The sequence below is a fragment of the Podarcis tiliguerta genome, assembly GCF_965153285.1.
Source record: "Podarcis tiliguerta genome assembly, chromosome: 8".
NCBI lineage: Eukaryota > Metazoa > Chordata > Lepidosauria > Squamata > Lacertidae > Podarcis > Podarcis tiliguerta.
The window spans coordinates 87,364,199-87,389,462 of record NC_139541.1 but is presented as its reverse complement, the minus strand read 5'-3'; the positions used below and the strand labels follow the sequence as shown (position 1 = coordinate 87,389,462).

Genomic DNA, 25,264 nt, shown 5'->3' with positions numbered 1-25,264 from the left:
AGAAGTACTCCCAGACTATAGACCCGCATCCTTTGTGGGGGCAGCAACCCCATCAGTCACAGGCTGGGTCCCCAGTCCTGGAGCAGCTCTGCCTTCTCAGGATTCAGCCCCGCTGTGTTTGCTCTGCTCCATTATACAGTGGTCCCTTGGTTCTCAAATCTGTTCCTGAAGTCCATTCCAAAACCAAAGCGTTCCAAAACCAAGGCACGCTTTCCCATACAAAGTCATGCAAAATGGTTTAATCTGTTCCAGACTTTCAAATATAACCCTTAAAATAGCAATTTAACATGAAGTTTACTATTTAACGAGACCATTGATCCATAAAATGAAAGTAATAATGTATGGTACTATACAATAAATAAGACAGTATGGTAGATGATAAAAGTTAAAAAATATTTTTCTTCTTACCTGCACTGATGATAGTCCTTGTTTGGATGGGGGGCTTTTACCCATTTTCGCAGTCATACAACCAATCAATCAGTAGCTGAACTGGGTTCCACACCGTCACAAAAACAAATCAACTGAAAAGGCCTCAAAAACAAAAACGCAAAATAATGTTCCAAAATGTTCGAAAACCAAGGCACAGCGTCTGATTGGTGCAGGCGCCCCGGAAACAAAAGCCGACAGCCACATCGGACGTTCAGCTTCTGGAAAACGTTTGAAAACCAGAACACTTACTTCTGGGTTTTTGACATTTGAGAACCAAGGTACCCCTGTAATCTTCCGACTCTGAACTTCTGCCGTTCTCCTGAGTAGTGCTGGAAGTGGGGGGGGGGGGGCATCTGTCTATTAGTGGCCTCACACTCCGTGTCCCCAGGTGACCCCTCCTGGTGTGGAGCTGAGGGGCTGTCCCTCCGTACCAATAAATGCCTTGCCAAATAGACAGCTGGCATCACAAGGATGAAGGCGCCAGCCCAGCCTCCTTCCTGCCATGCAGGTTTTCTGCGTTGAAGGGAAGTGAGTGATCCTGTGTGGATCCCTCTGCGCGGAAAGCTAGCGCTGCCAGGAAGAAAGTGGGCCTGGTGCCTCCTCCCTGAGACGCTTCCTTCCTACAATTTGGTCTCTTTTCAATCTCTCTAGGATGGCGGCCATCACGGCCTCCTGTTTTCAGACCTTGAGTGGGGCTTGGCAGCTGAATTGGGGGGGGGGGGGGAGAAACAGCTGCTGCTTTGACTGGACAGGGGGTCTGTCAGGGGGGCCGATCCTGCCGTCACCCCTTCTCTGCGAGGTTTTCTTCAAGAGAGACTGGGAAGAGGGTGGGTGTTTTTAAAAAAGTTTCCCCTTCGATTTGTGGGTCCGTGTGACTGCGCACACCCCTGCAACAGAGGGGGGGGCTCTTTGTCAGCACCAGGCAAAGTCAACCCTTCATTTAGCCCTGGGGGGGCACTTCTGAATTTAAAAAGCCCAATCCCTCTTGTTTTACTTGAGCTGAAATCTGGAGCCGGTGGTGGCTTAGTGGCAAGAGTGCAGGAGAAGAAGGACCTGGGAGAGACCAGGGTTCAACCCCCCCCCCGAAGCTCCCTGGGTGTGACCTCTATCTCAGTCCCTGCCTCACAGCCCAGCCTCCCTCACAGGGTTGTTGTGGAGATTAAATGGGGGGGGGGGACCAGGTAGGCTGCCTTGACCTCCTTGGAGGAACAGCTGGGATAGAACTGCAATGAAGTCAGAGACCCAAGCAGTCGTGGGGTGGGGGCAGAGGGAGTGGGTGCCTCTTGGGGGGCAGGGGGTGCTGCTTTCCCCTGGGGCCGTGGGGGGCCTGGGACTTGCTTCCCCCTCCTTCCCCTGGGAGCCACGCACCATCTGGGGAGGGTGAGGGGCAGCCCGGCTCCCCAGGGATGCGAGAGCCCCGGCAAGAGGGGGGCTGGCCGGCCGGCCAGCCGCCTCCCCCCTCACACCAACCTCTCCCTTTTCCCTCCCCAGCAGCCCCCGGCAGTGCAGAGGCGGCCATTGCTCATCACATCCTAGTGTGCGATTTGTCTCATCACGCTGCATGGCGGTACAGTAGCCCTTTTCTTTGACTCCATCTGTCTCGCCTTTTTTGCATTTCTGCTTTCCTCCCCCCCCCCCCCGTTTCCCCAAGGAGATGCTGGAATGGGAGGGACGCAGAGACCCCTCCCCATCTCCTTCCCCCTCGTTTCTCCTCCATCTGGTTTCTTCTGTTTCTCATGTTTCCCATGAACTTTCGCCAGCTGCCAAGAATCGCTTGCCTGCCTGCCTGCCTGCTCCCTCCATGGCGCCAAGCCCCCTTCCCAACACGCTGCGCTTGGTAGTCTGGGCTCGGGGGGGGGGGCAGAGGGACGGGGGCCTCAGGACGGGGGCCGGAGGCTCCCCTGGTGAGTGGGTGCCAGGGGGAAAGGCTCTTGGAGGTTGCCAGGCTCCCATCTATACCACTCTTCCACCCCCCCCAAGCATGTGGGTCAGCCATTGTTCAGCAAATGCACCTGCAATGGCCCTGATCCTGCCACTGGGCAGACGGGGGAGCGTGGAGGTCCAGGTTGCTCCGTAGGTGTAGGACAGGACAGCCGCGGGCATCTGATTTTAGTGGCCCTGAGATGAGCAAATCCTGAGGGTGCTGAGGATTTTCTGCTCAAGACCCTGTCGGCTCCCAAGGGGGAAGGGTGATGCTGACAGCAAGTCAGGCTGCCTTGGGCTGGGAGTCAGGTGTGCCCAGAGAATGGTGCGCAGGCCTCCCATTTTGAGCATGCAGACAGGCGCCAGGGGCAGTGAGAGAGACCCAGCCCCATGGAAAGGGACCCGGCACAGAGCCTGGAGGAGACGGGGCCGCCCAGTTCATGGCCAGTGTTTTCCCTCCTGCCTTGTGCCCGCACTTGCCTCTTCCCGGGCTTCCTGGGTGGGCAGCCGCCCCCCCACTGGCGGAGCCCCTCCTGGCCCAGCCCAGCCCCCTCCTCCTCTTCCTCTTCCTCCTCTCTGTCTTGCAGACGATGGAGACGCAGGTGGAGGAGTGGTACAAGGAGGTGGGCGAGCTGCAGGCCCAGGTGGCCGCCCTGCCCTTGGAGGCGGCCAGCAAGGAGATGGTGGACGAGCGGCAGAACGCCGTGGGCACGCGCATCGTGCGCCTCATCGAGCCCCTCAAGGAGCGCCGGAGGATCCTGCTCGCCTCCAAGGAGGTGCACCAAGTCAGCCACGACCTGGAGGACGAGATCGTAAGTGGGGCGCGGAGGAGGGAAGGGGTGAGAATCTGAAACCAGGCCCTCAGAAAGGGAGCACTTCCGATTGTGGGAATGTTCAGGGAGGCAGGAGAGGATAGATTGCTTATTAATATCCTTCCTAACTTGCACTAGCAAGTGGCCTTACTTAGCATAGTTTCACATTTCCCTTTTAAACACACAGCGGGTAGCTGGTTGCAGGCTTGTGTAAGCCTCTCACTATTAGGTCCCTGGTAAGTTCCCTTATTTCCCTCTTTAAAGAATGAACAAGCCACAATCTTGTGTAAAGTATATAAAAGAAGTTTACTCACATCATCAGTTCACAGTTGGATCCCTGAAGGCAGACTTAGTTACAAATTTATACATGTGGATATATCCCATATGGGGTTAATCCCAGTGTCCTCTGTTGGCTAGAGCATCTCTAGCTAAAAGCTGCTCCTGCAATGGAGGAAGTCAAAGAAAGAGAGTGGCAGCGTGCCTTTGTCCTTTGGTTACCTGGACAGGTAAAGTCACGCCCACCTCTAGTCACATGGAAGAGGAAGGATGCTCCAGGCCAGGAGGAAACAGGAAGTTTTTGACTGGCTGGTCCAAACATCCCCTTGCATGTCTACTCTACAAGGAATGTTGTACTTGACTGCTACTTCCGGATCACATCCCACACTGATTGCTAGAAAGGCACACAGAGAGAGGAAGTTGGATCTCGCAGGGTCTACAGAAAATCCTCCCTGTGAGAGCCACTCCCATCGTGTCCAGACAGGTCAAGGGGCACAAGGCCTGCTCTCTCTGTGATCCCTGCTATGGGATCTCTTCCCTGCAATGCTTCATCAATGACCAGGGATGCAGGACATTTGCAGAGTCTGAGTTTCTGCTCCAATCCTATTCTAAACTACAGTGAATGATCGGGTTGCGAATGTGATCCATGAAGGAGGCACGTTTGCAACCCGCAGAGTTTGCAACCTGCAGCGCTGCGTCTGCGCACGCGTGGGTCATGATTCAGTGCTGCTGTGCATGTGCGAACGCCAAAACCCAGAAGTAACCCGTTCTGGTACTTCCGGGTTCGGCGTGGTGCACAACCCGAAAACGCGCAACCTGAAGTGTCTGTAACCCGAGGTATGGCTGTATGTATAATATACCCATTTTTTTTATTTGGAACCCCCCAAAATAGGGGGTGTCTAATACACGGGGGTGTTATACACAGAAAAATACAGTGTGTTTTTATTAAAAGGGGGAAATACCAGGAAATCCAGTCTGCAGTGAAGCATCCTGGATTACTTAAAAGGCTAAATCTAGCTTATCGACAGCCTTCTTATTTTGCTGCAAGGGGGATGTCCTCTGCTGAACTCACAGATGTGAGTAAGGAAGGATAATATCTTAGAATATATCCTCTCCTAGTTTCTATACACATCCCTGCAGGGAGGAGCGGCCCCAGGCACATTGGGGGCTCACAGCCTTTGGGGTTGGGGGCCAAGCCTGCTTCCTGGGGGCTTTGAGGTCAGGCTTGTCTGACGGAGGTTGCAGAAGTCACAGTGGCGCCACCAGACCAGAAGCATGGGTCACGAGGGAGAGTGTGAGGACTGCCTTTGTGAGGACTGCCCAGGAGCACAGTCTGGCCGCATCTTCCACGGGGTTTGGGTTCCAAGGATTGCGCCAAAATCACATATACCCCCAAACCTTTTATTTTTTAATAAAAGTTGTTTATTGTTGGAAATGCATAATTTGGATGTGGGAATGTTCAGGGTGGCAGGAGAGGATATATTGTTTATTAATATCCTTCCTAACTTGTGCTAGCAAGTTCCTTTACTTAGCAGAGTTACAATCCCCTTCACACAGCAGATAGCTGGTTGCAGGCTCGTGTCAACCTCTCACTATTATGCACTTCAGTCTCAGATTGAATTGCATGTCCCTGGTAAGGTACCTTGAATCCCTCTTAAAAGAATAAAGATGCCACAATCTTATTCAAAGTCAATAAAAGAAGTTTACTCACATCAGTTCACAGCTGGATTCCTGACTTAGTTACAAATATGTACATGTGGATCTACCCCATATTGAGGAATGATCCCAGTGCCTCTGCTAGCTGAGAGCTAGTCTTGGCTAAAAGCTGGCCAAACGAAGAAGGAAGTCAGAGAGAGAGAGAGAGAGTGCTGCGTGACTTGTCCTTTGTTACCTGGACAGGTGAGGTCACGCCCACCTCTAGTCACATGCAAAGGAAGGATGCTCCCGCCAGGAGGAAACAGGAAGTTTTCGACTGGCTGGACCCCCACATGTCTTCTCTAGCATTAGAAGGAATGTTGTACTTGACTGCTCTCAGTGGATTACATCCCACAGAAGCAAGCTTTCAGGCTGCACAGGGCTCTTCCTCAGCTTGCATGCCAAGCAGCAGGGAGAGGAAGGCAGCCAAGTTCCCTTCTGGAAATAGAGGCGTTGGCAGTAAGGTGTCTCTGGGGGGAGCGCTGAGTACCCCCAAATGTGATGGGACCCCTTTCCACCTGGGCTTTGGCTCCGATGCCAAGGGGGGCTGTGCCTCTTCCACCTCTGTGGACCTCGATGATGCCCATTAGGAATTGTACTCACCGGGGGGGCACTTTTGTTTTTCTCCCCCACCCACTTCTAGATCTGGGTGCAGGACCGCCTGCCCTTGGCCACGTTGAAGGATCACGGGAGCAACTTGCAAACGGTCCAGCAGTTCATCAAGAAGAACCAGGTGCGAAGAGGAAGCCGTGGGGGGGGGGCAGGGTGTGTGGGAGGTGCTGGGGAGCCCCCTCTCCCCAGGACAATGGGGGGAGCCTGTTTTGTCCTGGATGTTGCCATGGCGGCCTTCAGAAAAGCAGGGGCTGGTGGCCTAGGAGAGCCCCGAAATCAGAGGCGCCGCCACCATCTGAACAGTTCCTTCTGGGCCATATAGAGACAGTGAGGTGTAGTGGTTAGAGGAGTGTTGGATTTACATATAAGCTGAACAAGCTCTAGCTTAGGGCTCCATTCTCTTGGAGGGCCCCCCCCCAAAAATAAAGCAAAAAAACTGCATGTACATTTCCGAAATATAAGATAAAAAAATAAATAAAACAAAACCTACATACAGCAACAATGTTTTGTGCTGCGTAGGCTCCTAGGATGTAAGTATGGGCCCCGCCTGCTCCCTCAAATATCCCTGGTTTGCTCCTTTCTAGATATAGGATGCCAACATTCTGCATGGACTGGTTGCAGGGCAACATGGGCAAAGGCTTGAAATACCTATGAGGTCCATAAATTACCATCTAGCATATATTCAACACAAAAAACAGCGGGCAATTTGTTGTGGACAAAGGACAGCTGGACATAGAAAGGGCCCCATTACCCTCAGGAGCTGAGGGCCTCATCAAACCTCCACCCGGCCCTGGGTTAGAGTGTCGGACCTGGGTTCAAACCCTCCCCTTGGCCATGACCTTGGGGGCCGGTCACTTCTTCTCAGCCCAGCCTACCTCACTGGGATGTTGTTGTGGGGATTAAATGGCGAAGGGGGAAGAGCCCGGAAAGCCACCTTGAGCTCCTTGGAGGACCAGCGGGGTACCCTTAATAATAATAATTTGGAAGCCTCTCCCTCTTCCCGGTCGCCAGAACCTCCGCCGAGAGATCCAGGTGCGCAAGCCCCGCATGGAGGACGTCCTGGAGCGCGCCAGGGGCATCGCCACCATCAAGACCCCCGAGGTGGACCCCGTGCGGCTGCTGCTGGAGAGGCTCTCGGAGATGTGGGGCGCCCTCCAGGAGGAGACCGAGCAGCGGCAGCACCTGCTGGACGCCACCTACCAGGTGGAGCAGTTCTACTTTGACGTGGCCGAGGTGGAGGCCTGGCTGAGCGAGCAGGAGCTCTTCATGATGAACGAGGACAAGGGCAAGGTGGGGAGAGGGGCCTGGGGACCCCACATTTGGGGCCGGGGGGAGAGGCGGGCAGCTTGTCGGAAGGCGTTGGGCAGGCTGAGTCCCCGTCCCTTGGTCCGGGACAGGATAAATTCACGGGGGAGAAGACTCAGCTCTGCCTCCATGGCTTCTGGGAGGGGTGTGGGAATGTTCAGGGAGGCAGGAGAGGAGATATTGTTTATTAATATCCTTCCCAACTTGCTCTAGCAAGTTCCATAACTCAGCAGTGTTTTAAACATTCTCCTTTAAACCACGGCGGGTAGCTGGTTGCAAGCTTGTGTAAGCTTCTCAATATAGATTCCTGGCAAGATCTCTTGTTTCCCTCTTAAAAGAATAAACACGCCACAATCTTATTTAAGATGCAGTGGACGCTTAGGTTGCGAACGTGATCCATGCGGAATGCATGTTTGCACCCTACAGTGTTTGCAGCCTGCAGTGGCGCGTCTGCGCACGCACGGGTTGCGATTCTGCACATGCGCAAAGCACGATTTAGTGCTTCTGCGCATGCACGACCACCAAAACCTGGAAGTAACCCGTTCCAGTACTTCCGGGTTTCAGCAGGTGCGTAACCTGAAGCGGCTGTAACCTGAGGTATGACAGTATATAAAAGTAGTTTACTCACAACATCATCAGTTCACAGATGGATCCCTGAAGGCAGACTTACCGTATTTTTTGCTCTATAGGACACACTTTTTCCCCTCCAAAAATGAAGGGGAAATGTGTCTGCGTCTTATGGAGTGAATGCAGGCTCCTTGGCTTCAGTGATAGCAATGCAAAGCCTCCAAAGCGCAGAGGGAGCGTTCCCTCCACGCTCCTTGGCTTCACATTGCTTTCGCTGAAGCCTGGAGAGCGAGAGGCGTCAGTGCGCACCGACCCCTCTCGCTCTCCAGGCTTCAGGGATAGACTCTCCTGGCTTCAGCAAAAGGAACCTGAAGCCTTCGGAGAGCAGTGGGAACTCTCGCTGTGCTCTGGAGGCTTCGGGTTCCTTTTGCTGAAGCCGGGAGAGCAAGAGAGGGAGAGCTGCGCAGCGCCCCTTCAGCCAAGCGGGAGGAGAAATGGAAGGGGCTCCGTTTCTCCTGCCGCTTCACTGAAGGGGCGCTGAGCAGAGAGGGGGATATTTTTTTTCTTGTTCTCCCCCTCTAAAACAAGGTGCATCCTATGATCAGGTGCGTCCTATAGAGCGAAAAATATGGTAGTTACAGAAGTACAGTGGACCCTCTAGTTGCATACCTCTCTGGATACGTAACTTTCGGGTTACGAACGCGGCAAAGCCGGAAGAGTATACTTCCGGGTTTTGCCGTGCGCACATGCGCAGAAACGCTCAATCACGCCACGTACGTGCGCAGAAGCGGCACCTCTGCCTATGGACTTTCTGGGTTGCGGACAGACCCCGGGAACGAATTTAATTTGTATCTGGAGGGTCCACTGTATATACATGCGAGTCTATCCCATATGGAGATAGTTTTTTTCAAAAAGACAACAGAGCATCTCTGGCAAAAAAAGAGAGAGCTGTTGCTCCAATTACAAAGTCCGAAAGAGAGGAGAGAGTGTGCTGCGTGCCTTGTGCTTTTGTTACCTGGACAGGTAAGGTCACACCCACCTCTAGTCACATGGAAGAGGAAGGATGCTCCAGGCCAGGAGGAAACAGGAAGTTTTTGACTGGCTGGTCCAAACATCCCCTTGCACGTCCACTCTAGGAAAACAAGGAATGTTGTACTTGACTGCTACTTATGCATCACATCCCCCAGTTTGCTCTGGTGCTTACAAGTTTCCCACGGGGACGTCTGTGCAACCAGGATGTTGCGCTCTGTGTCCCCCTTTGGCCTGGTGCCGCATCCAGGCTTTTCTGGTGGAACCTCCAGGCCCAGAGGCAGTCTATCTGGATTCCTCGGTCCTTAAGGATCTCAGGCCACTGTGCGAAGAGGAGGCTGGGCTGGCTGGGCTCCCCTCTGGCTCTCCCGGTGTCCTTACGCCCCTCCTCCGTCCTCTCAGGACGAGCAGAGCACCCTCCAGCTCCTAAAGAAACACCTGATGATGGAGCAGACGGTCGAGAACTACGCCGAGACCATCGCTCAGCTGTCGCGACAGTGCCGGGCGCTGCTGGAGCTGGGGCACCCGGACAGGTAGGTCGGCTGTCGTCCCCCCACCTCCTTCCCTGCCCCCTCCTCAGCCCACCCCACTTGGCCCTAGCCCCCTCCCCACTGGGGCTGAGCAATATAGCGAGATACCCTGGTTTGAAGCCCATATCATGATACAGTGGTACCTTGGTTCACAAACTTCATCTGTTCAGGAAGTCCGTTCCAAAACCAAAGCATTCCAAAACCGAGGCATGCTTTCCCATAGGAAGTAATGCAAAATGGATTAATCCATTCCAGACTTTTAAAAACAACCCCCAAAACAGCAATTGAACATGAATTTTACTATCTAATGAGACCATAGATCCATAAAATGAAAGCAGTAATCAATGTACTGTACTATAAAATAAAGAAGACAGTATTGTAGATGATAAAAATAAAAATGATTTTTTTCCCTTACCTGCGCTGATGATCGTCATTGTTTGGATGGGGGGCTTTTATCCGTTTCCACAGTCACGCAATCAATCAATCAATCAGTAGCTGCACTGGGTTCCACTCAGTCACAAAATCAAATGAACTGAAAAAGCCTTGAAAACAAAAACAAAATAAAGAGCAAAAACAAAAGCGCCAAACTTAATCTGTTCCAGAAGTCCGTTTGACTTCCGGAATGTTCCGAAACCAAGGCGCGGCTTCTGATTGGTGCAGGTGCCCCAGAAACTGACAGTCTCAGTGGACGTTCGGTTTACGAAAATCGTTCAAAAAGAAGAACACTTACTTTCGGGTTCTCGGCGTTTGGGAACCAAGGCACCACTGTATCGGCCCATTGCGATGTTTAGCTGGTGGTGTATCACCATGTTGGAAAGCGGCTGTGGCCCGGCCCCCCGGTGCCCTCCCCTCTGACGGTCCCTTTTCCCCCGGCAGCGAGCAGATCAGCCGGCGCCAGTCGCAAGTGGACCGCCTCTACGTCTCCCTGAAGGACCTGGTGGAGGAGCGCAAGGGCCGGCTAGAGCAGCAGTACTGGCTCTACCAGCTGAGCCGCGAGGTGGACGAGCTGGAGCACTGGATCGCCGAGAAGGAGGTGGTGGCCGGGTCCCCGGAGCTGGGCCAGGACTACGAACACGTCACGGTGAGACGGGGGGGGGGGCGCCTCCTTCGCACCTGATTCGTAGTCATCCCTTTCGGGAGGAAGTATTCGCCGCTTGGTTGCAAAAGCGAACAAACAGACCTCAAAGCGGTTCACAAGAGCAGCTCGAGTTTTCTTTACACAGGCCTTAGGAAATGTCTTCAATATTCATATCTACTGAAGCAATGCGCACAGGTTAATACTTTAGCAGGATTCTAGAACTACTTGTCATTACATGATGAATGGATTATAAGTCATTCCAAAGGTTCTTTAGTTTACGGTGGACGTGCAGAATGTTGACAAATGATGGAACCAAGGAAGGGACTAGGGCGAAGGCTACTTTTCTGGTTTTGGCTATGAATTTGTAATGTTATTGTTTTATTTTTGTTATTTTTGGAAAATCAATAAAATATTATAAAATATATATATATGAAATGTCTTAAATATTTATCCATTTGTTTAGCTATTTTTGGTTGATTTGTTGCAGATTTATACCCAGCCAGATGGGCAGGGTATAAATAATAACAGTTATGCTATGCTATGCTGTATCTTACGGACAGGGAAGCAAGGAAGAGATGTAAAAATTAAGGGTTGTGTTCAGCTAACTTTTATTCAGAGTAGACCCATTGAGACCAATGGCCATGACTCACTTAGGTCCATTCATTTCCATGGGTGCATTTTGAGCAAAGGTTAGTTGACTGCAACTCTCTGTGTTTTATATGTCTTGCTGTATTATTTTTAAAAAGCCCCGTGCTTTTGCTCAGCTGCAGTGAGCATGTACAGAGTGCCGTTCTCTTTCAGCTCTGCTCTGCTGGCAGCACAGTTGCAGCATCTCAGGGGCAGAGTCCTTGCAGTTTCTCTGTCTAGTCCCCCCCCCCCCGATGTTCTTTTTTAAATTTTATTAGTTTTACAGTTTAATATTCCACACTTCAACCATATAAAGGAAAAATAATAAAATAATTCAAATATCCCCCCGTCCTATGACTTCCCTCAACTTCCTCTTCTGGTTCATTACATGTTTGTTACTTCTGCTTAATTTATTTTCTCCCATTTTGTTAATCTTTTAATTAAATGCTCCTATGTTCTTATCGCTTTTCTTTCCAATTATATCTGACACTTAATTAGTTTCCAACTTGTTCTTTCTTCATCTTTACACTTCTTTTCTTAATTGCAAGTGTTTCCTCAAATCCTGCTAATGAGTCCATTTCTTTACAGTATTTCTGTAGATACAGCATGAACAGTTCCCAATCTTTTTTAAAGTCTCTGTTACCATTGTCTCTTGAGTCTTCCCGTGAGTTTCGCCATTTCTGTGTATTCCATAAGTTTGACTTGCCATTAGGGCAGTTCATAAAAAACTTTTTTTGGAAATGCCTGCTCCAGTTTACTACACTAGGGATTATATAGCTATATCTGAAATTTCATGCATATCAGTTAATATCTTGACCCTCCTCCACTGAATTGAAATTTCAGCCTTCACAACATAAGAAAACGGCCAAGTAAACAGCTATTTTTGTGGAGGAGGGTCAAGATATTAACTGATATGCATGAAATTTCAGATATAGCTATATAATCCCTAGTGTAGTAAGATAAGACCTTTGGAGCAGGCATTTTTTTTTTTTTTAATTATGAACCATTCTCCTTACCATTCTTCTTTTGTTGGTATCTTGAATTTTATTGACATTGATGCTGCATTTATGTTGTATTTTATGCTGTTTTTAAGTCACATTTTAATCAATGTTTTATATTTGCTGTTAGCCGCCTGAGCCCAGTTTTTAAAGCAGGAAGGGCAGGGTATAAATAAAAAATTATTATTGTTGTTATTACTATTATTATCACCATCATCTTGTCCTCTTTCCATTTGGGGGCTAGTAAAATCCTAGCCGCCGTTGTACCGTACCACTTTCCGCTTCCCTGCAGCTGCTGCAGGAGAAGTTCACGGAGTTTGCCAGCGAGACGGGCAGCGTGGGGAACGAGCGGATCTCGGCCGTCAACCAGATGGTGGATGAGCTGATTGACTACGGCCACGCCGACGCCGCCACCATCGCCGAGTGGAAGGACGGGGTGAACGAGGCCTGGGCCGACCTGCTGGAGCTGATGGAGACGCGGGCGCAGATGCTGGCCGCCTCCCACGAGCTCCACAAGTTCTTCAGCGACTGCAAGGACGTCCTCGCCCAGATCGAGGAGAAGAAGCAGCGCCTGCCGGAGGTGACGGCTCGCGAGGCCAAGACCTCGGCCGGAACCCTCCAGAGGATGCTCAGCTCCTTCGAGCACGACGTGCAGGTCCTGGTGACACAGGTGAGGCATGTGTCTGTGCAAGGTGTGTAATCCTGTTGTCGTTTAGTCGTGTCCGCCTCTTCGTGACCCCCTGGTTCAGAGCACGCCAGGCCCTCCTGTCTTCCACTGCCTCCTGCAGTTTGTAGCTTTGAGAACACTGTCCCATCATCTCGTCCTCTGTCGTCCTCTTCTCCTTGTGCCCTCCATCTTTCCCAGCATCAGGGTCTTTTCCAGGGAGTCTTCTCTTCTCCTAAGGTGGCCAAAGTCTTGGAGCCTCAGCTTCAGGATCTGTCCTTCTAGTGAGCACTCAGGGCTGATTTCCTTCAGAATGGAGAGGTTGGATCTTCTTGCAGTCCATGGGACTCTCAAGAGTCTCCTCCAGCACCAGAACTTCAAAAGCATCAATTCTTCGGCAATCAGCCTTCTTTATGGTCCAGCTCTCACTTTCATACATCACTAATTCACATCCTACATTTATTTATTTATTTTGTTTATAATAATTTTTATTAGTTTTACATATAATCACATTTAACATCATATCTTCTTTTTAAACCTCTCTGGCTCAGCTAAACCTATCGACTTCTGCATCTTTGCATTTCACTTCCTTCCCTATTTTTGTTATATCAGTACCTAAGATATTACATTACTCAACCTGAATAGGTAGCAATTTCATCGTACAATTTCATCTTCTGATAACCCTGCTAGTGATGTTTATTGCTTAAATTTGTCTTTCAAATATAAATATAAATTTATTCCGTCCTTTCGGAACGCTTGATCTCGCTGGTTCCGGATTCTTCCCATCAGTTTCTCCAGTTCTGCAAAGTCCATCAATTTCATCTGCCACTCTTTGTTGGTATTTCATGCTGTTTCCATTTTTGGGCTAACAAAATTCTTGCCGCAGTTGTTGCATACATGAACAGTTTTTTATCTTGTCTCGGTATCTCTTTACCCACTATACTCAGTAAAAAAGCTTCTGGTCATTCACATCATACGTTTAAAGCAGCACATAGTTAGCCTATGGAACTCGCTGCCACAAGAGGCAGGGATGGCCACCGACTTGGATGGCTTTAAAGCAGGATTGGACAAACGGCTTCTGCCCCCAATGGCTCTGCTCTCCAGCATTGGAGCCACGATTATTCCGAATCCCAGTTGCTGGAATCCCCTGCAGGGGACGAGGCTGGTGGGTTTCCCTTTGGGTGTCTCGTTGGCCACCGTGAGGCCGGGATGCTGGACCAAGCGGACCATGGGCCTGACCCAGAAGCTCTTCCTGTATTGTTAGCTTCACTATGTCTCTGCTTTAAACAGTCCTGGCTTCCCTCAAAGAATTATGGGAGCTGTAGTTTTCTAAGGGTGCTGAGAGCTGTTAGGGGACTCCTTTCCCCTCCTCCTCTCCAAGACACGCATGACGGCTCCTGGGACGCTCTGGGGGAAGCTCTGTCTGCTTAAAGCAGAAGAATCGCACCTTGAATTCTCCCCCTCTCTGCCCTCCGCAGTTGGAGGCAGCAACACTTGCAAATGCCAGAAAGAGGGGGAAAGGTCTCCGGCGCTCGAATCCTGGGCACCTGGCTGGCCACTGGGAGAATGCTAGACCAGATCCGTGGCCTTATCCAGCACCCAGAGTCTTCTCATGCTCTGATGGAGCCTCCAAGCCCAGAGGCAGTCTGTCTCGATTCCTAGGTTCTATGGGGGATTTGGCAACGTGAGGACCGGATCCATTGGCCTGACCCAGCCCACTCCCCTTAGGAGACCCGCTCCTGCCCTGCCCCCTGCCCTCCCAGGGGTGCCCCCTCTTGCCCCCTTAACCCCCCCTGCTCCCCGCCAGGTGCGGCAGCTGCAGGAGGTGGCGGCTCAGCTGCGGACGGTCTACGCCGGGGAGAACGCCGAGGCCATTGCCACCAAGGAGCAGGAGGTGATGCGCTCCTGGAAGGAGCTGCTGGGGTCGTGCGAGGACTGCCGCCTCCAGATCACCACCACCACCGACAAGATCCGCTTCGCCAACATGGTGAGGGACCTCATCTCCTGGATGGACACCATCATCGCCCAGATCGGCACCGGAGAGAAGCCCAGGTAAGAAGAAGAAGAAGAATACAGTGGTCCCTTGGTTCTCAAACTTCATCTGTTCCGGAAGTCCGTTCCAAATCCAAAGCGTTCCAAAACCGAGGCATGCTTTCCCATAGAAAGTCATGCAAAATGGATTAATCTGTTCTGGACTTTTAAAAACAACCCCTGAAAGCAGCAATTGAACATTAAATTTTACTATCTAACGAGACCATTGATCCATAAAATGAAAGCAATAATCCATGTACTGTACTATAAAATAAATAAGACATTATTGTAGATGAGAAAAATTAATATGAATTTCCCCCCCCTTACCCTCACTGATGATAGTCATTGTTTGGATGGGGTGGGGGGGCTTTTATCCATTTCTGCAGTCAGGCAATCAATCAATCAGTAGCTGAACTGGGTTCCACACAGTCACAAAAACAAATTAAGCGAAAAAAACTCAAAAACAAAAACGCAAAATAAATAGCAAAAACAAAAGTGCCAAACTTAATCCATTCCAAAAGTCCTTTTGACTTTTGAAATGTTTGAAAACCAAGGCGCGGCTTCTGATTGGTGCAGGCGCCCTGGAAACAATAGCTGACAGCCACATCGGACATTTGGCTTCTGAAAAATGTTCGAAAACCGGAATGCTTACTTCTGGGTTTTTGGCATTTGAGAATCAAGGCATTTGAGAACAAAGGTACCACTGTAATAATAATAATTTATTATTTATACCCCACCAATCTGGCTGGGTATCCCCAGCCACTCTGGGTGGCTCCCAACATCATCATGTGACAAAACATCAAACATTAAAAACTTCCCTGAACAGATGTCTTCTAAAAGTCAGATAGTTGTTTATCTCCTTGACATCTGGTGGGAGGGCGTTCCACAAGGAGGGCGCCACCACCGAGAAGGCCCTCTGCCTGGTTCCCTGCAGCCTCACTTCTCGCAGGGAGGGAACTGCCAGAAGGCCCTCGGAGCTGGACCTCAGTGTCCGGGTAGAACGATGGGGGTGGAGACGCTCCTTCAGGTATACTGGGCCGTCCCACCAGCTCTCGGAGGGCAGCGGGGTGGAGCACAGCTTTGTGGGAGGCGGGGGGGGCATCTCCTCCCTGCTACCTCTTGCCTCCCACCGGACTGCCAGGCCCTGGCCTTTTCAACAGCTGGGGGTCATGTGCACCTCTGCTGACCCCAAGCTCCCCCAGGGAATGGTTGGAAGGCACCCCAAAGGACTTCTGGCCCAGTGCCCTGCCATGCAGGAATCAGACTTCCCCCCCCCCCCGGGTGCCACCACCCACTTAGGGAACCCCTGACTTAGAGGCAGGCAACACATCAAAGCCACCCCCAGTGCCGGGTTTATGTATAAGCTAAACAAGCTCTAGCTTAGGACCCTGCTCTCTTGGGGGCCCCAAAAAATTAAAGGAAAAAAAGGTGGATGTACATTTCCAAAATATAAGATAAAAAAACAAATAAAATAAAACCTACATCCAGCAAGAGTGTTTTGTGTTGTGTAGGCTTCTAGGATGCCAGTCATGGGCCTTGCCTGCTCGTCTGCCCCCTTCTATATATGGGGTGCCTGCATTCTGCATGGACTGGTTGCAGGGCAACATGGGCAAAGGGCTTGAGATACCAATGAGGCCCATCAATTACCATCTAGCATATAATCAACACAAAAAACAGTGGCAATTTGTTGTTCAGAAAGGACAGCTGGACATATCAAGGGCCCCATTACCTTCAGGAGCCTCAATCTGGCCCTGGCCACTCCTGTGCGCGGGGTGTGTGTGTGTGTCTTCCCTCTCGCATCATCTCTCCTCCCCCCCCCCCCCCCCCCGCAGGGACGTCTCCACCGTGGAAGTGCTGATGAACTACCACCAGGGCTTGAAGAGCGAGATCGAGACCCACAGCAAGAACATCGCCTCCTGCGTGGACCTGGGCAAGACGCTGGTGCTGAACAAGAGCCCCGCCTCCGAGGAGGTAGGCTCCGCCCCATCTCTGTGGCTCCGCCTCCGACCTCCCCGTGGCCGGGAGAGGGGGGCCCACTGGGCAGTGGGGTCAAGGGGGGGCGGCATCCTTCTCTCTTCTGCCACACTCAAGGACCGTGATGCATGATTGAGATCTTTTCAGAGGGACTGGGATTCTTGGGGGGGGGCTGGGAATTGGGGGGGGGCAGGCAAGGCCTGGGCAAAGACATGACGCTTCATCTTCTCTCCACTTCAGATCAAGCTCCACCTGGAGAAGCTGATGACCAAGAAGAAGGAGATGGTGGAGAAATGGGACCGGCACTGGGAGTGGCTGCAGCAAAGTGAGTCCAGGTGCAACGCCAGCCCATCCCCCCCCAAAAATACCCCCCTGAAAATCCACCCCACAAAACCATTCCTCCTCTCACAGTTTGCTTTGTAGCCCCCCAGGGGGAAGTGGGGGGCATCCCTTTCCCTCCCGACTCCCATCCTCACACTTTGGGGGGGGAGGGAGTTGATTCCGATGTTTCTCTGTCAACACATACTATTTATTTATTGACTGAAACATATGTACAGTGGTACAATGGAAGTCGAATGGAATCCGTTCCGGAAGTCTGTTCGACTTCCAAAATGTTCAGAAGCGAAGACACGGCTCCTGCAGCCAATCAGAAGCCACGGAAGTCGCGTCGGACGTTCGGATTCCAAAGCCCAATAGCCCCCACGCATCAGCCTCGTGACCTCCATTCACGACCGATCTGGGTTTGAGGTACTTGCAGCTGGCCGAGAATATCTGAGCCCCTCCTTTCAGCAGCTGCCCGTCTTGTACCCGACCAGGTTCAAGCTTCTTGGTTGGCCAAGCCCTGAGCTCTTTCCCTCCCCCCTCCCCCCCCCCACAGTGCTGGAGGTCCACCAGTTTGCCCAGGAGGCGGTGGTGGCCGACGCCTGGCTGACTGCGCAGGAGCCGCTGCTGAAGAGCCGGGAGCTGGGCAACAGCGTGGATGAGGTGGAGCAGCTGATCCGGCGCCACGAGGCCTTTCGCAAAGCGGCCGCAGCTTGGGAGGAGCGCTTCAGCTCCCTGCGGCGGCTCACCACGGTACGGGGGCGGAGGGAGCGAGTGGGGAAGGGGGGGGGGTTCTCAAGCAGAGGTCAGACGGCCCCCGGGCAGGGATTCCTGAGCTGGGTCTCCTGCTTTGCGAGGGTTGGACTAGATGACCCTACGTTTCAGATTCTCATCATCATCAAAGCTTTTATTGGCATCGCATGCAAACATCCAAAACAAATCAATGCAGAATTACACTTCCCCAGTGGCACAAAACATTTGCTAAAAGAAAGGAGGCAGAGCAGTCTATGGTCACATCTCCAGGTCTCCAGGGATATCAGACGTCTGCAGTGTATTTCAACGACAAAAAAGCAAACAGAGATATTTAGCCACTAGCTTGGTGATCTCCTGATCATTCCCCAGTAATAGAAAGTGTAGGACCTCTGACTCTGGTTTCCATTTGGGGATACAGAGTTGATCTAGAAATTACTGGTGGAAATCAGCATACAGTTTACAATTAAGAACCAGATGTGGGAGGGTTTCCACCGGGTGGTCTTCACACTGGAAAGTTCTTTCTCCTTCCACCCTGCCTGAAACCTTCCCCAAAGGAGGTTGGATGGATTTGAGTATATGTAAGATGTGTAAGATGTGTATGTCAATTAATGAGAATAAGAAGAAGTCCATAGTTTTCCCCGAGGCTGAGCCTCCTTTGTGCCCCGCCCCACAGATTGAGAAGCTGCGGGCCGAGCAGAGCAAGCAGCCCCCCACGCCTCTCCTGGGCCGCAAGGTCTTTGCCGACCCGGCGGAGCTGGGCCACAAGTCTCTCCAGCGCCAGCCCCTCCACGAGAAGGAGCTGCTGCTGCTTCGCGGCCGGGGGGAGGCCCAGGCCCTGGTCAACGGGCTGAAGCCGGAGACCCCCCAGCGCGGCGAGGCCAAGGTGGGCTACGTGCGCCACGAGCTGAAGCCAGAGCGCCTCCAGCCCAGGATCGACCGGCTGCAGGAGGCGCCCGGGGAGGCCAAGGCGCCCGGGGAGGGCAAGGCCGGCGCCGCCGTGGAGGAGGACGCCCGCCGACCGGACGCGCGGCCGGAGGCGGCGGAGACCAAGGGGGGCGGGCGGGTGGAGGCGCACGTGGAGCGCCACCGGGAGCGCCACGAGCGGCGGCTGGAGCGCCAGGAGTCGGTGGAGCAGCAGGAGGCGCCGCCGGCGCGCCACGAACAGCCGGAGCGCCGTAGGGAGAGGCGGGAGCGGCGGCTGGAGCGGCAGGAGTCCAGCGAGCAGGAGGCGCCCCGGCAGGCGGGCCGAGAGCGGCACGAGAGGCGGCTGGAGAGGCAGGAGTCCAGCGAGCAGGAGGCCCAGCGCAACGACCCCAAGGGAGGAGGGTGAGGAGCCGCCAAGGGGGGGGGGGCAGGCGAAGCAGGCAGGTCTGGGGGCCGCAGGGGGAGAAAGCACAGCTCAGTGCCCCCCAGCCAGCCGCTCAGCTGAAAGCATTTGCTTAATTTGGGCAAGTGACTTTTAAATTAGGTTTTTAAAAGGGATGCAACACTGGGATAGCTGCACTACAGCGGGTTGGGCTAAATGGCCCCTTAGGGTCCCTTCCAACCCTACAATTGGATGATTCTGTGACCTAGCAAGGCAGTGGAGGTTTTTAATGAAAGTCAGATAGCTAACTTCCAGATAGCTATTTTCCAGCTGTCATTCCTGTGGCCTTGCAGCAGGGGGCTGGTCTAGATGATTCCTGGGGTCCCCTTCCAGCTCTGCAATTTGCAGCATTCAGGCTTGGGCAGCCCTGAAGACAGCCCTGTTTAGGGAAGTTTTTAATGTTTGATTCTGGTTTTAATATTCAGTTGGGAGCCGCTCAGAGTGGCTGGGGAAAGCCAGCCAGATGGGTAGGGTATATAATACAATAGCCTGTTAAACATTAAAAGCTTCCCTAAACGGGGTTACCTTCAGATGTCTTCTAAAAGTCTGATAGTTGTTGTTCTCTTTGATATCTGGTGGGAGGGCGTTCCACAGGGTGGGCGCCACTACCGAGAAGGCCCTCTGCCTGGTTCCCTGTACTTCACTTCTTGCAATGAGGGAGCCGCCAGAAGGCCCTCGGAGCTGGACCTCAGTGTCCAGCAGAACAATGGGGATGGAGACGCTCCTTCAGGTATACTGTACTGAGGCCATTTAGGGCTTTCAAGGTAAGCACCAACACTTTGTATTATCTCGGAAACATACTGGGAGTGAATGCAGGTCTTTCAAGACCGGTGTTATGTGGTCTCGGCGGCCGCTCCCAGTCCCCAGTCTAGCTGCCGCATTCTGGATTAGTTGTAGTTTCCAGGTCACCTTCAAAGGTAGCCCCACGTAGAGTGCATGGCAGTAGTCCAAGCGGGAGATAACCAGAGCATGCACCACTCTGGCGAGACAGACTGTGGGCAGGGAGGGTCTCATCCTACATACCAAATGGAGCTGGGAGACAGCTGCCCTGGACACAGAATTGACCTGCACCTCCGTGGACAGCTGTGAGTCCAAAATGACTCCCAGGCTGCGCACCTGGTCCTTCAGGGCCACAGTTGCCCCATTCAGGATCAAGGAGTCCTCCACACCCGCCCGCCCCCTGTCCCCCAGAAACAGTACTTCTGTCTTGTCAGGATTCAACCTCAATCTGTCAGCCACCATCCATCCTCGAACCGCCTCCAGGCACTCACACAGGACCATCACCGCCTTCACTGGTTCTGATTTAAAGGAGAGGTAGAGCTGGGTATCATCTGCATATTGATGAACACGCAGCCCAAACCCCTTGATGATCTCTCCCAGAGGCTTCATGTAGATGTTGAAAAGCCTGGCCTGGTCCCTCTCCCCTCCCACTCCTGGGACGCAGCCCTCCTGAATCTCCCGGGGGGGGGGCACCCTTCTGACACTCTTCCTGGTCACCCGCAGTAAGGCGACGTTGGCAGACATCGTGGAGCAGCTGCAGGAGAAGGAGTCCACGGGGCCGGCGGCCACGCCAGCAGCGGCAACGGTGAGTCCCCCCCCCCTTTTTGTTGTGTCCACCCCAGTCCCTGGCTATGCCCCCCATGGGTTCCTGGGCTCACATCACGACTGCAGGAGCCTGGGTGACAAGACCTTCCTTGGGGGTCCGCCATCTTGGCCCTGGAGACGTCAAAGCGTCTCTCTCTCTCTCTTTCCCCGCAGCCTCGCGAGAGGGAGTCTCCGGCCCGCTTGCCCAATGGGCTGGACATGCTGCCCGACCGGACGCCCCGCCCCGACCGCCCCCGCGCCCGAGACCGCCCCAAGCCGCGCCGGAGGCCCCGGCCCAAGGACCCCAATGCCCCGCCGGGGGAGGCGCGCCGGTCCCGCTCGGCCCCCGCCCAGACCAGCGCCCCGCCCCCGCCGCCCCCCACCCACACTGTCCAGCAGGAGGGCTACCTGCTCCGCAAGCTGGAGCTGGAGGGGCCCAACAAGAAGGCCTCCAACAGGTGAGTCGCGGGGGGGGGGACTCACCTGCCAGCACCCTCCCTGCCCCCCCCCGCCCGCAGGACTGGCAAAGGAAAGGGGTGGGGCGGGTCTGCGTCCCCCTGCCGAAAAGGGCCAGTCCCGAGGGCCCCGGGGAGGGCAAAGCAAGTTGGCACAGCTGGGCTGGGGGGGGGCAGACATGGCCCTAGTTCCAGGGGCTTCTGCTTGGCTTTGGTGGGGCTTTGGTGGGTGGATGTCTGCCTTCAGTGGGTGAAGAATGCTGCAGCCAGGGTGCTGGCAGGAACATCATCATCATCATCATCATCATTATTATTATTATTGTGGTACCTTGGTTCTCAAACTTAATCTGTTCCAGATGTCCATTCCGAAACCAAAGCATTCCGAATCCAGACCGCGCTTTCCCATAGAAAGTCATGCAAAACGGATTAATCCGTTCCAGGCTTTTAAAAACAACCCCTAAAACAGCAAATGAACGGGAATTTTACTATCTAACAAGATCATTGATCCATAAAATGAAAGCAATAATCCATGTACTGTACTATAAAATAAATAAGACAGTATTGTAAATGATAAAAATTAACATGAATTTATTTTTATTACCTGCGCTTATGATAGTCCTTGTTTGGGGGCTTTTATCCATTTCCACAGTCATGCAGTACATCAATCAGTAGCTGAGCTGGGTTCCACACAGTCACAAAAACAAATTAACCGGAAAAGCCTCAAGAACAAAAATGCAAAATAAAGAGCAAAAAGCAAAAGTGCCCAACTTAATCTGTTCCGGATGTCCGTTTGACTTCCAAAATGTTCGGCAACCAAGGCACAGCTTCTGATTGGTGCAGGCGCCCAGGAAAGAATAGCCAACAGCTGAATTGGACGTATGGCTTCTGAAAAACATTCAAAAACCGGAACACTCGCTTCAGGGTTTTCGGCATTTGAGAACCAGGGTGTTTGAGAACCAAGGGACCACTGTATTATTATAATATTTACTCATTTAAAGACTTTAGCAATTGCCTGGCCTCTTAGCCAATGATCACCCAAAAGCATCACACAAGCATCACAGAAAGAGGCGGTCTGCAACAGGAATTTGGGGGGCTCCAACCCTGGGGCCTTCTGCATGCCAAGCAGGTGTCCCCCCCCCGAACATCTTCTCCCCACTTGGGGGGGGCTGCTGGGAGGTGCTGACCCCGGCCGGCTTTCTCTCTCTCTCTCCCTCTGGCAGGTCCTGGATCAACCTCTTCTGCGTCCTCACTAAGGGGGAGCTGGGCTTCTACAAGGACTCCAAGGGGCGGGAGTCTGGCAGCACCCACGCCAACGAGCCCCTCCTCAGCCTCCTCAACGCCACCAGCGAGGTGGCCAACGCCTACAAGAAGAAGAAAAACGTCCTGAGGATCAAGTGAGCCTCCTTCCTGGGATATTGGGGGGGGGGGGCAGAGCCATCTTTCCCATAGGGCTTAGTGGGGCGCCACGCCAGGGCGCCGGCCTCTCAGGGGCACCCCAGCAAGTGGGGGAGCTGCGCGGCTTTGCCTGCACGCCCACCAGCTGTGCCCCGCCAACCATAAGGCTGGCGGGTGTGCAGCTTCCATCCTAAACCTCTGCAGGGATCGCTCTCCTCCTGAGGACGCTTGGGAGGGGCGCAACTTCACTCCCAAACCTCTGTGGGGATCGCTCTCCTGCAGCGGCATGGGGGAGAGTTGCGCCCCCCCCCCCGGATGGCTGGCAGTGCACAGCTACGGCCACCCCAACACTATCTGTGGTAATTTGGGGGTGCCCATCTGCTAAAGACAGCCCTGGGTGGGGGCTCCTTCCCTCCAAAGAGGGCAAGCAGCCCCCAAGGAGTGGGCAGGGAGCCCCTCCTGGCTGCGCCCAGGGGCAGGGCACAGATGGCGCCCCTCCTGGGAACCAAGGTGCGGAGTGAAGGCGGGGGGAACAGGCTGTCCCCAGGCCAGCAAGGAGGTCAGAAGGCAGCAGTACATTGCATGGAAAGTTGGGAGAGACCTTGGAAGGAAGACATTAGATTAACATCATGTTATGATTTAAAAGAAAATTGCATGAAAATGCTTTACAGGTGGCATTTAATGCCTCTTAAGCTAGCCAACTTAACGTGCGTGGAGCTGTGGTGTAGACCACTGAGCCTAGGGCTTGCCGATCAGAAAGTCAGAAGGTCGGCGGTTCAAATCCCCGCGACAGGGTGAGCTCCCATTGCTCGGTCCCTGCTCCTGCCAACCTAGCAGTTCGAAAGCATGTCAAAGTGCAAGTAGATAAATAGGTACCGCTCTAGTGGGAAGGTAAATGGCGTTTCCGTGCGCTGCTCTGGTTCGCCAGAAGCGGCTTAGTCATGCTGGCCACATGACCTGGAAAAACTGCAGACAAACGCCGGCTCCCTTGGCCAGTAAAGATAAGCACCGCAATCCCAGAATCGTTCATGACTGAACTTAACTTCAGAGGTCCTTTACCTTTTTTTAAGCTAGCCAAAATATTCAGATCTAGGACAAACACTTCTTGGAAATGCAGGGAGGCTGAAGGCACAAGGATCCACATGTGGTGGAACTGTGAAAAGATCAGACCATTTTGGGAAATGATTTATAACGAGCTGAAGAAAATGTGCAAATGCTCCTTCCTTAAGAAACCTGAAGCCTCCTGCTAGGAATTATGGGGAATGAAATCCCCCCAAAGTTCAGGAAAGTCTTATGTATGTTACAGTCGCAGCCAGAATTCTAATCGAAAAAAGCTGGAAGGGAGAGGATATTCCATCTCAATCAGACTGGCAAAACAAGATAAGAAAGTACGCTGAACTGGCGAGATTATCAGCAAGGTTACAAGACGTTGCTGATGAAAAATTTATCAGGGAGTGGAATATATATACTGAGTCTATATAAAAGAACATTGTCAAAAGATCAATCTGTTGGCAGGTCTTGATTGAGCTTTGGTGTGTAAATAGGATAATTTTGTAAAATAAAACCTATGGTAAGTTAAATAACATGGAGAAAGCAAAGTTTAAGTGCATATTTAAGGAATTTAATTTGGGAACGCAAGGGGAAGATCGGAGATCTTGTCAAATTTAATCACAGATGGATGTACAAAGCAAGTATTAGTTAAAGAATGAATAATTATTTTTTATTTCTCATTTTGCCTATAACATCTATTGTACATTTCTATTATAAAGTTTTCAACCAGTAAAGCATCCCAAAAAGGGGGGGGCAGCAGTACCTAAGAACACAGGGGCCCATCGAGCCCAACATCATTGTGCTCAGTGATCAAATGCCCCAAAGAACCTAGGAGTCAAGATAGACTACCTCTGGACCTGGAGGTTCCATAAGAATTTAAGGAAAGCCTGGTTGCAGGATTAGGCCATGGGCCCATGTAGTCCGGCATCCTGTTCTCACAGGCGCCAACCAGAGGCCCATCATGGGAAGCCTGCAAACAGGATCCAAGCACGACTGCACTCTTCCCTCTTGTGGTTTCCAGCAGCGGAGATTCAGTGCACAGCCCTTGTGCCCGGGAGCCATCGATAGCCCTCTCCTCCTCCTTCCTAAATTTGCCTCATCCTCTTTTACAGCCATCTAGGCTGCTGGCCACCACTGTCTCTTATGGCAAGGAGTTCCATAGTGCCCCTGAATGGCAGTGAAGCGCAGGAGGGGCCACTGGCCGGATCCAGCCCAAGGCTATTCCTCTGTTCTTAACCGCTGCTTCCTCCTCTCTTCCAGGACTAGCGAAGGTGGCGAGTTCCTCCTGCAGGCCAAGGACGAGGTGAGCTCTCCGTTCTCTCTCAGAAGGGCGTTTTTAAATTTATTTATTTTCCCAAAAAAAGTTCATACAAAATCCTGCCAAAGACAGTGATATCAAACAGAATCTGGCAGCAATATACGTATCCCATATATGATTATTTGTCTGCGGGCAAACTCCGGCTCCCTCGGCCTGAAAGCAGAGATGAGCGCTGCACCCCAAAATTGAATTCGACTGGACTTCACTGTCCAGGGGTCCAGAGCAGAGACAGAACAAGGCAGGGCTATGAAACAGGGACCCTGTGATACCAGGGCAATGCAATTCACTGATTCAAAGACCCTTAGTCACTGTATCAGTCCTACTCATTCATGGGCCAAGGGATCCCAGGCCATGTTCCTCCTGGCTTACAAGGTCAGATCTCATCTGTTTATCTGAATCTTGGCCGTCTTTCTTGTCCTTGGCAAGTCCTTGGCATTTCATGAGTCTTCTTGTTTGAACCTGGTGTTGTGTT

The 25,264-nt window shown here is 52.3% G+C and overlaps 1 protein-coding gene across 4 annotated transcripts in view; it reads left to right on the top strand.

Annotated features, from left to right (window-relative positions):
- Nucleotides 1-25,264, top strand: part of SPTBN4 (spectrin beta, non-erythrocytic 4) — a 77,410-nt gene that overhangs the window by 48,031 nt on the left and 4,115 nt on the right. For all 4 annotated transcript variants that reach the window (XM_083454671.1, XM_083454674.1, XM_083454673.1 and 1 more), the window contains 15 exons: nt 2,940-3,164; nt 5,779-5,868; nt 6,759-7,037; nt 9,051-9,181; nt 10,055-10,259; nt 12,174-12,551; nt 14,353-14,597; nt 16,409-16,547; nt 16,791-16,875; nt 17,428-17,624; nt 18,298-18,950; nt 20,494-20,575; nt 20,749-21,032; nt 22,250-22,423; nt 24,735-24,777. In XM_083454671.1, the coding sequence (XP_083310797.1) occupies nt 2,940-3,164; nt 5,779-5,868; nt 6,759-7,037; nt 9,051-9,181; nt 10,055-10,259; nt 12,174-12,551; nt 14,353-14,597; nt 16,409-16,547; nt 16,791-16,875; nt 17,428-17,624; nt 18,298-18,950; nt 20,494-20,575; nt 20,749-21,032; nt 22,250-22,423; nt 24,735-24,777 (3,210 nt within the window). The remainder of the gene's footprint in view (nt 1-2,939; nt 3,165-5,778; nt 5,869-6,758; nt 7,038-9,050; nt 9,182-10,054; nt 10,260-12,173; nt 12,552-14,352; nt 14,598-16,408; nt 16,548-16,790; nt 16,876-17,427; nt 17,625-18,297; nt 18,951-20,493; nt 20,576-20,748; nt 21,033-22,249; nt 22,424-24,734; nt 24,778-25,264) is intronic.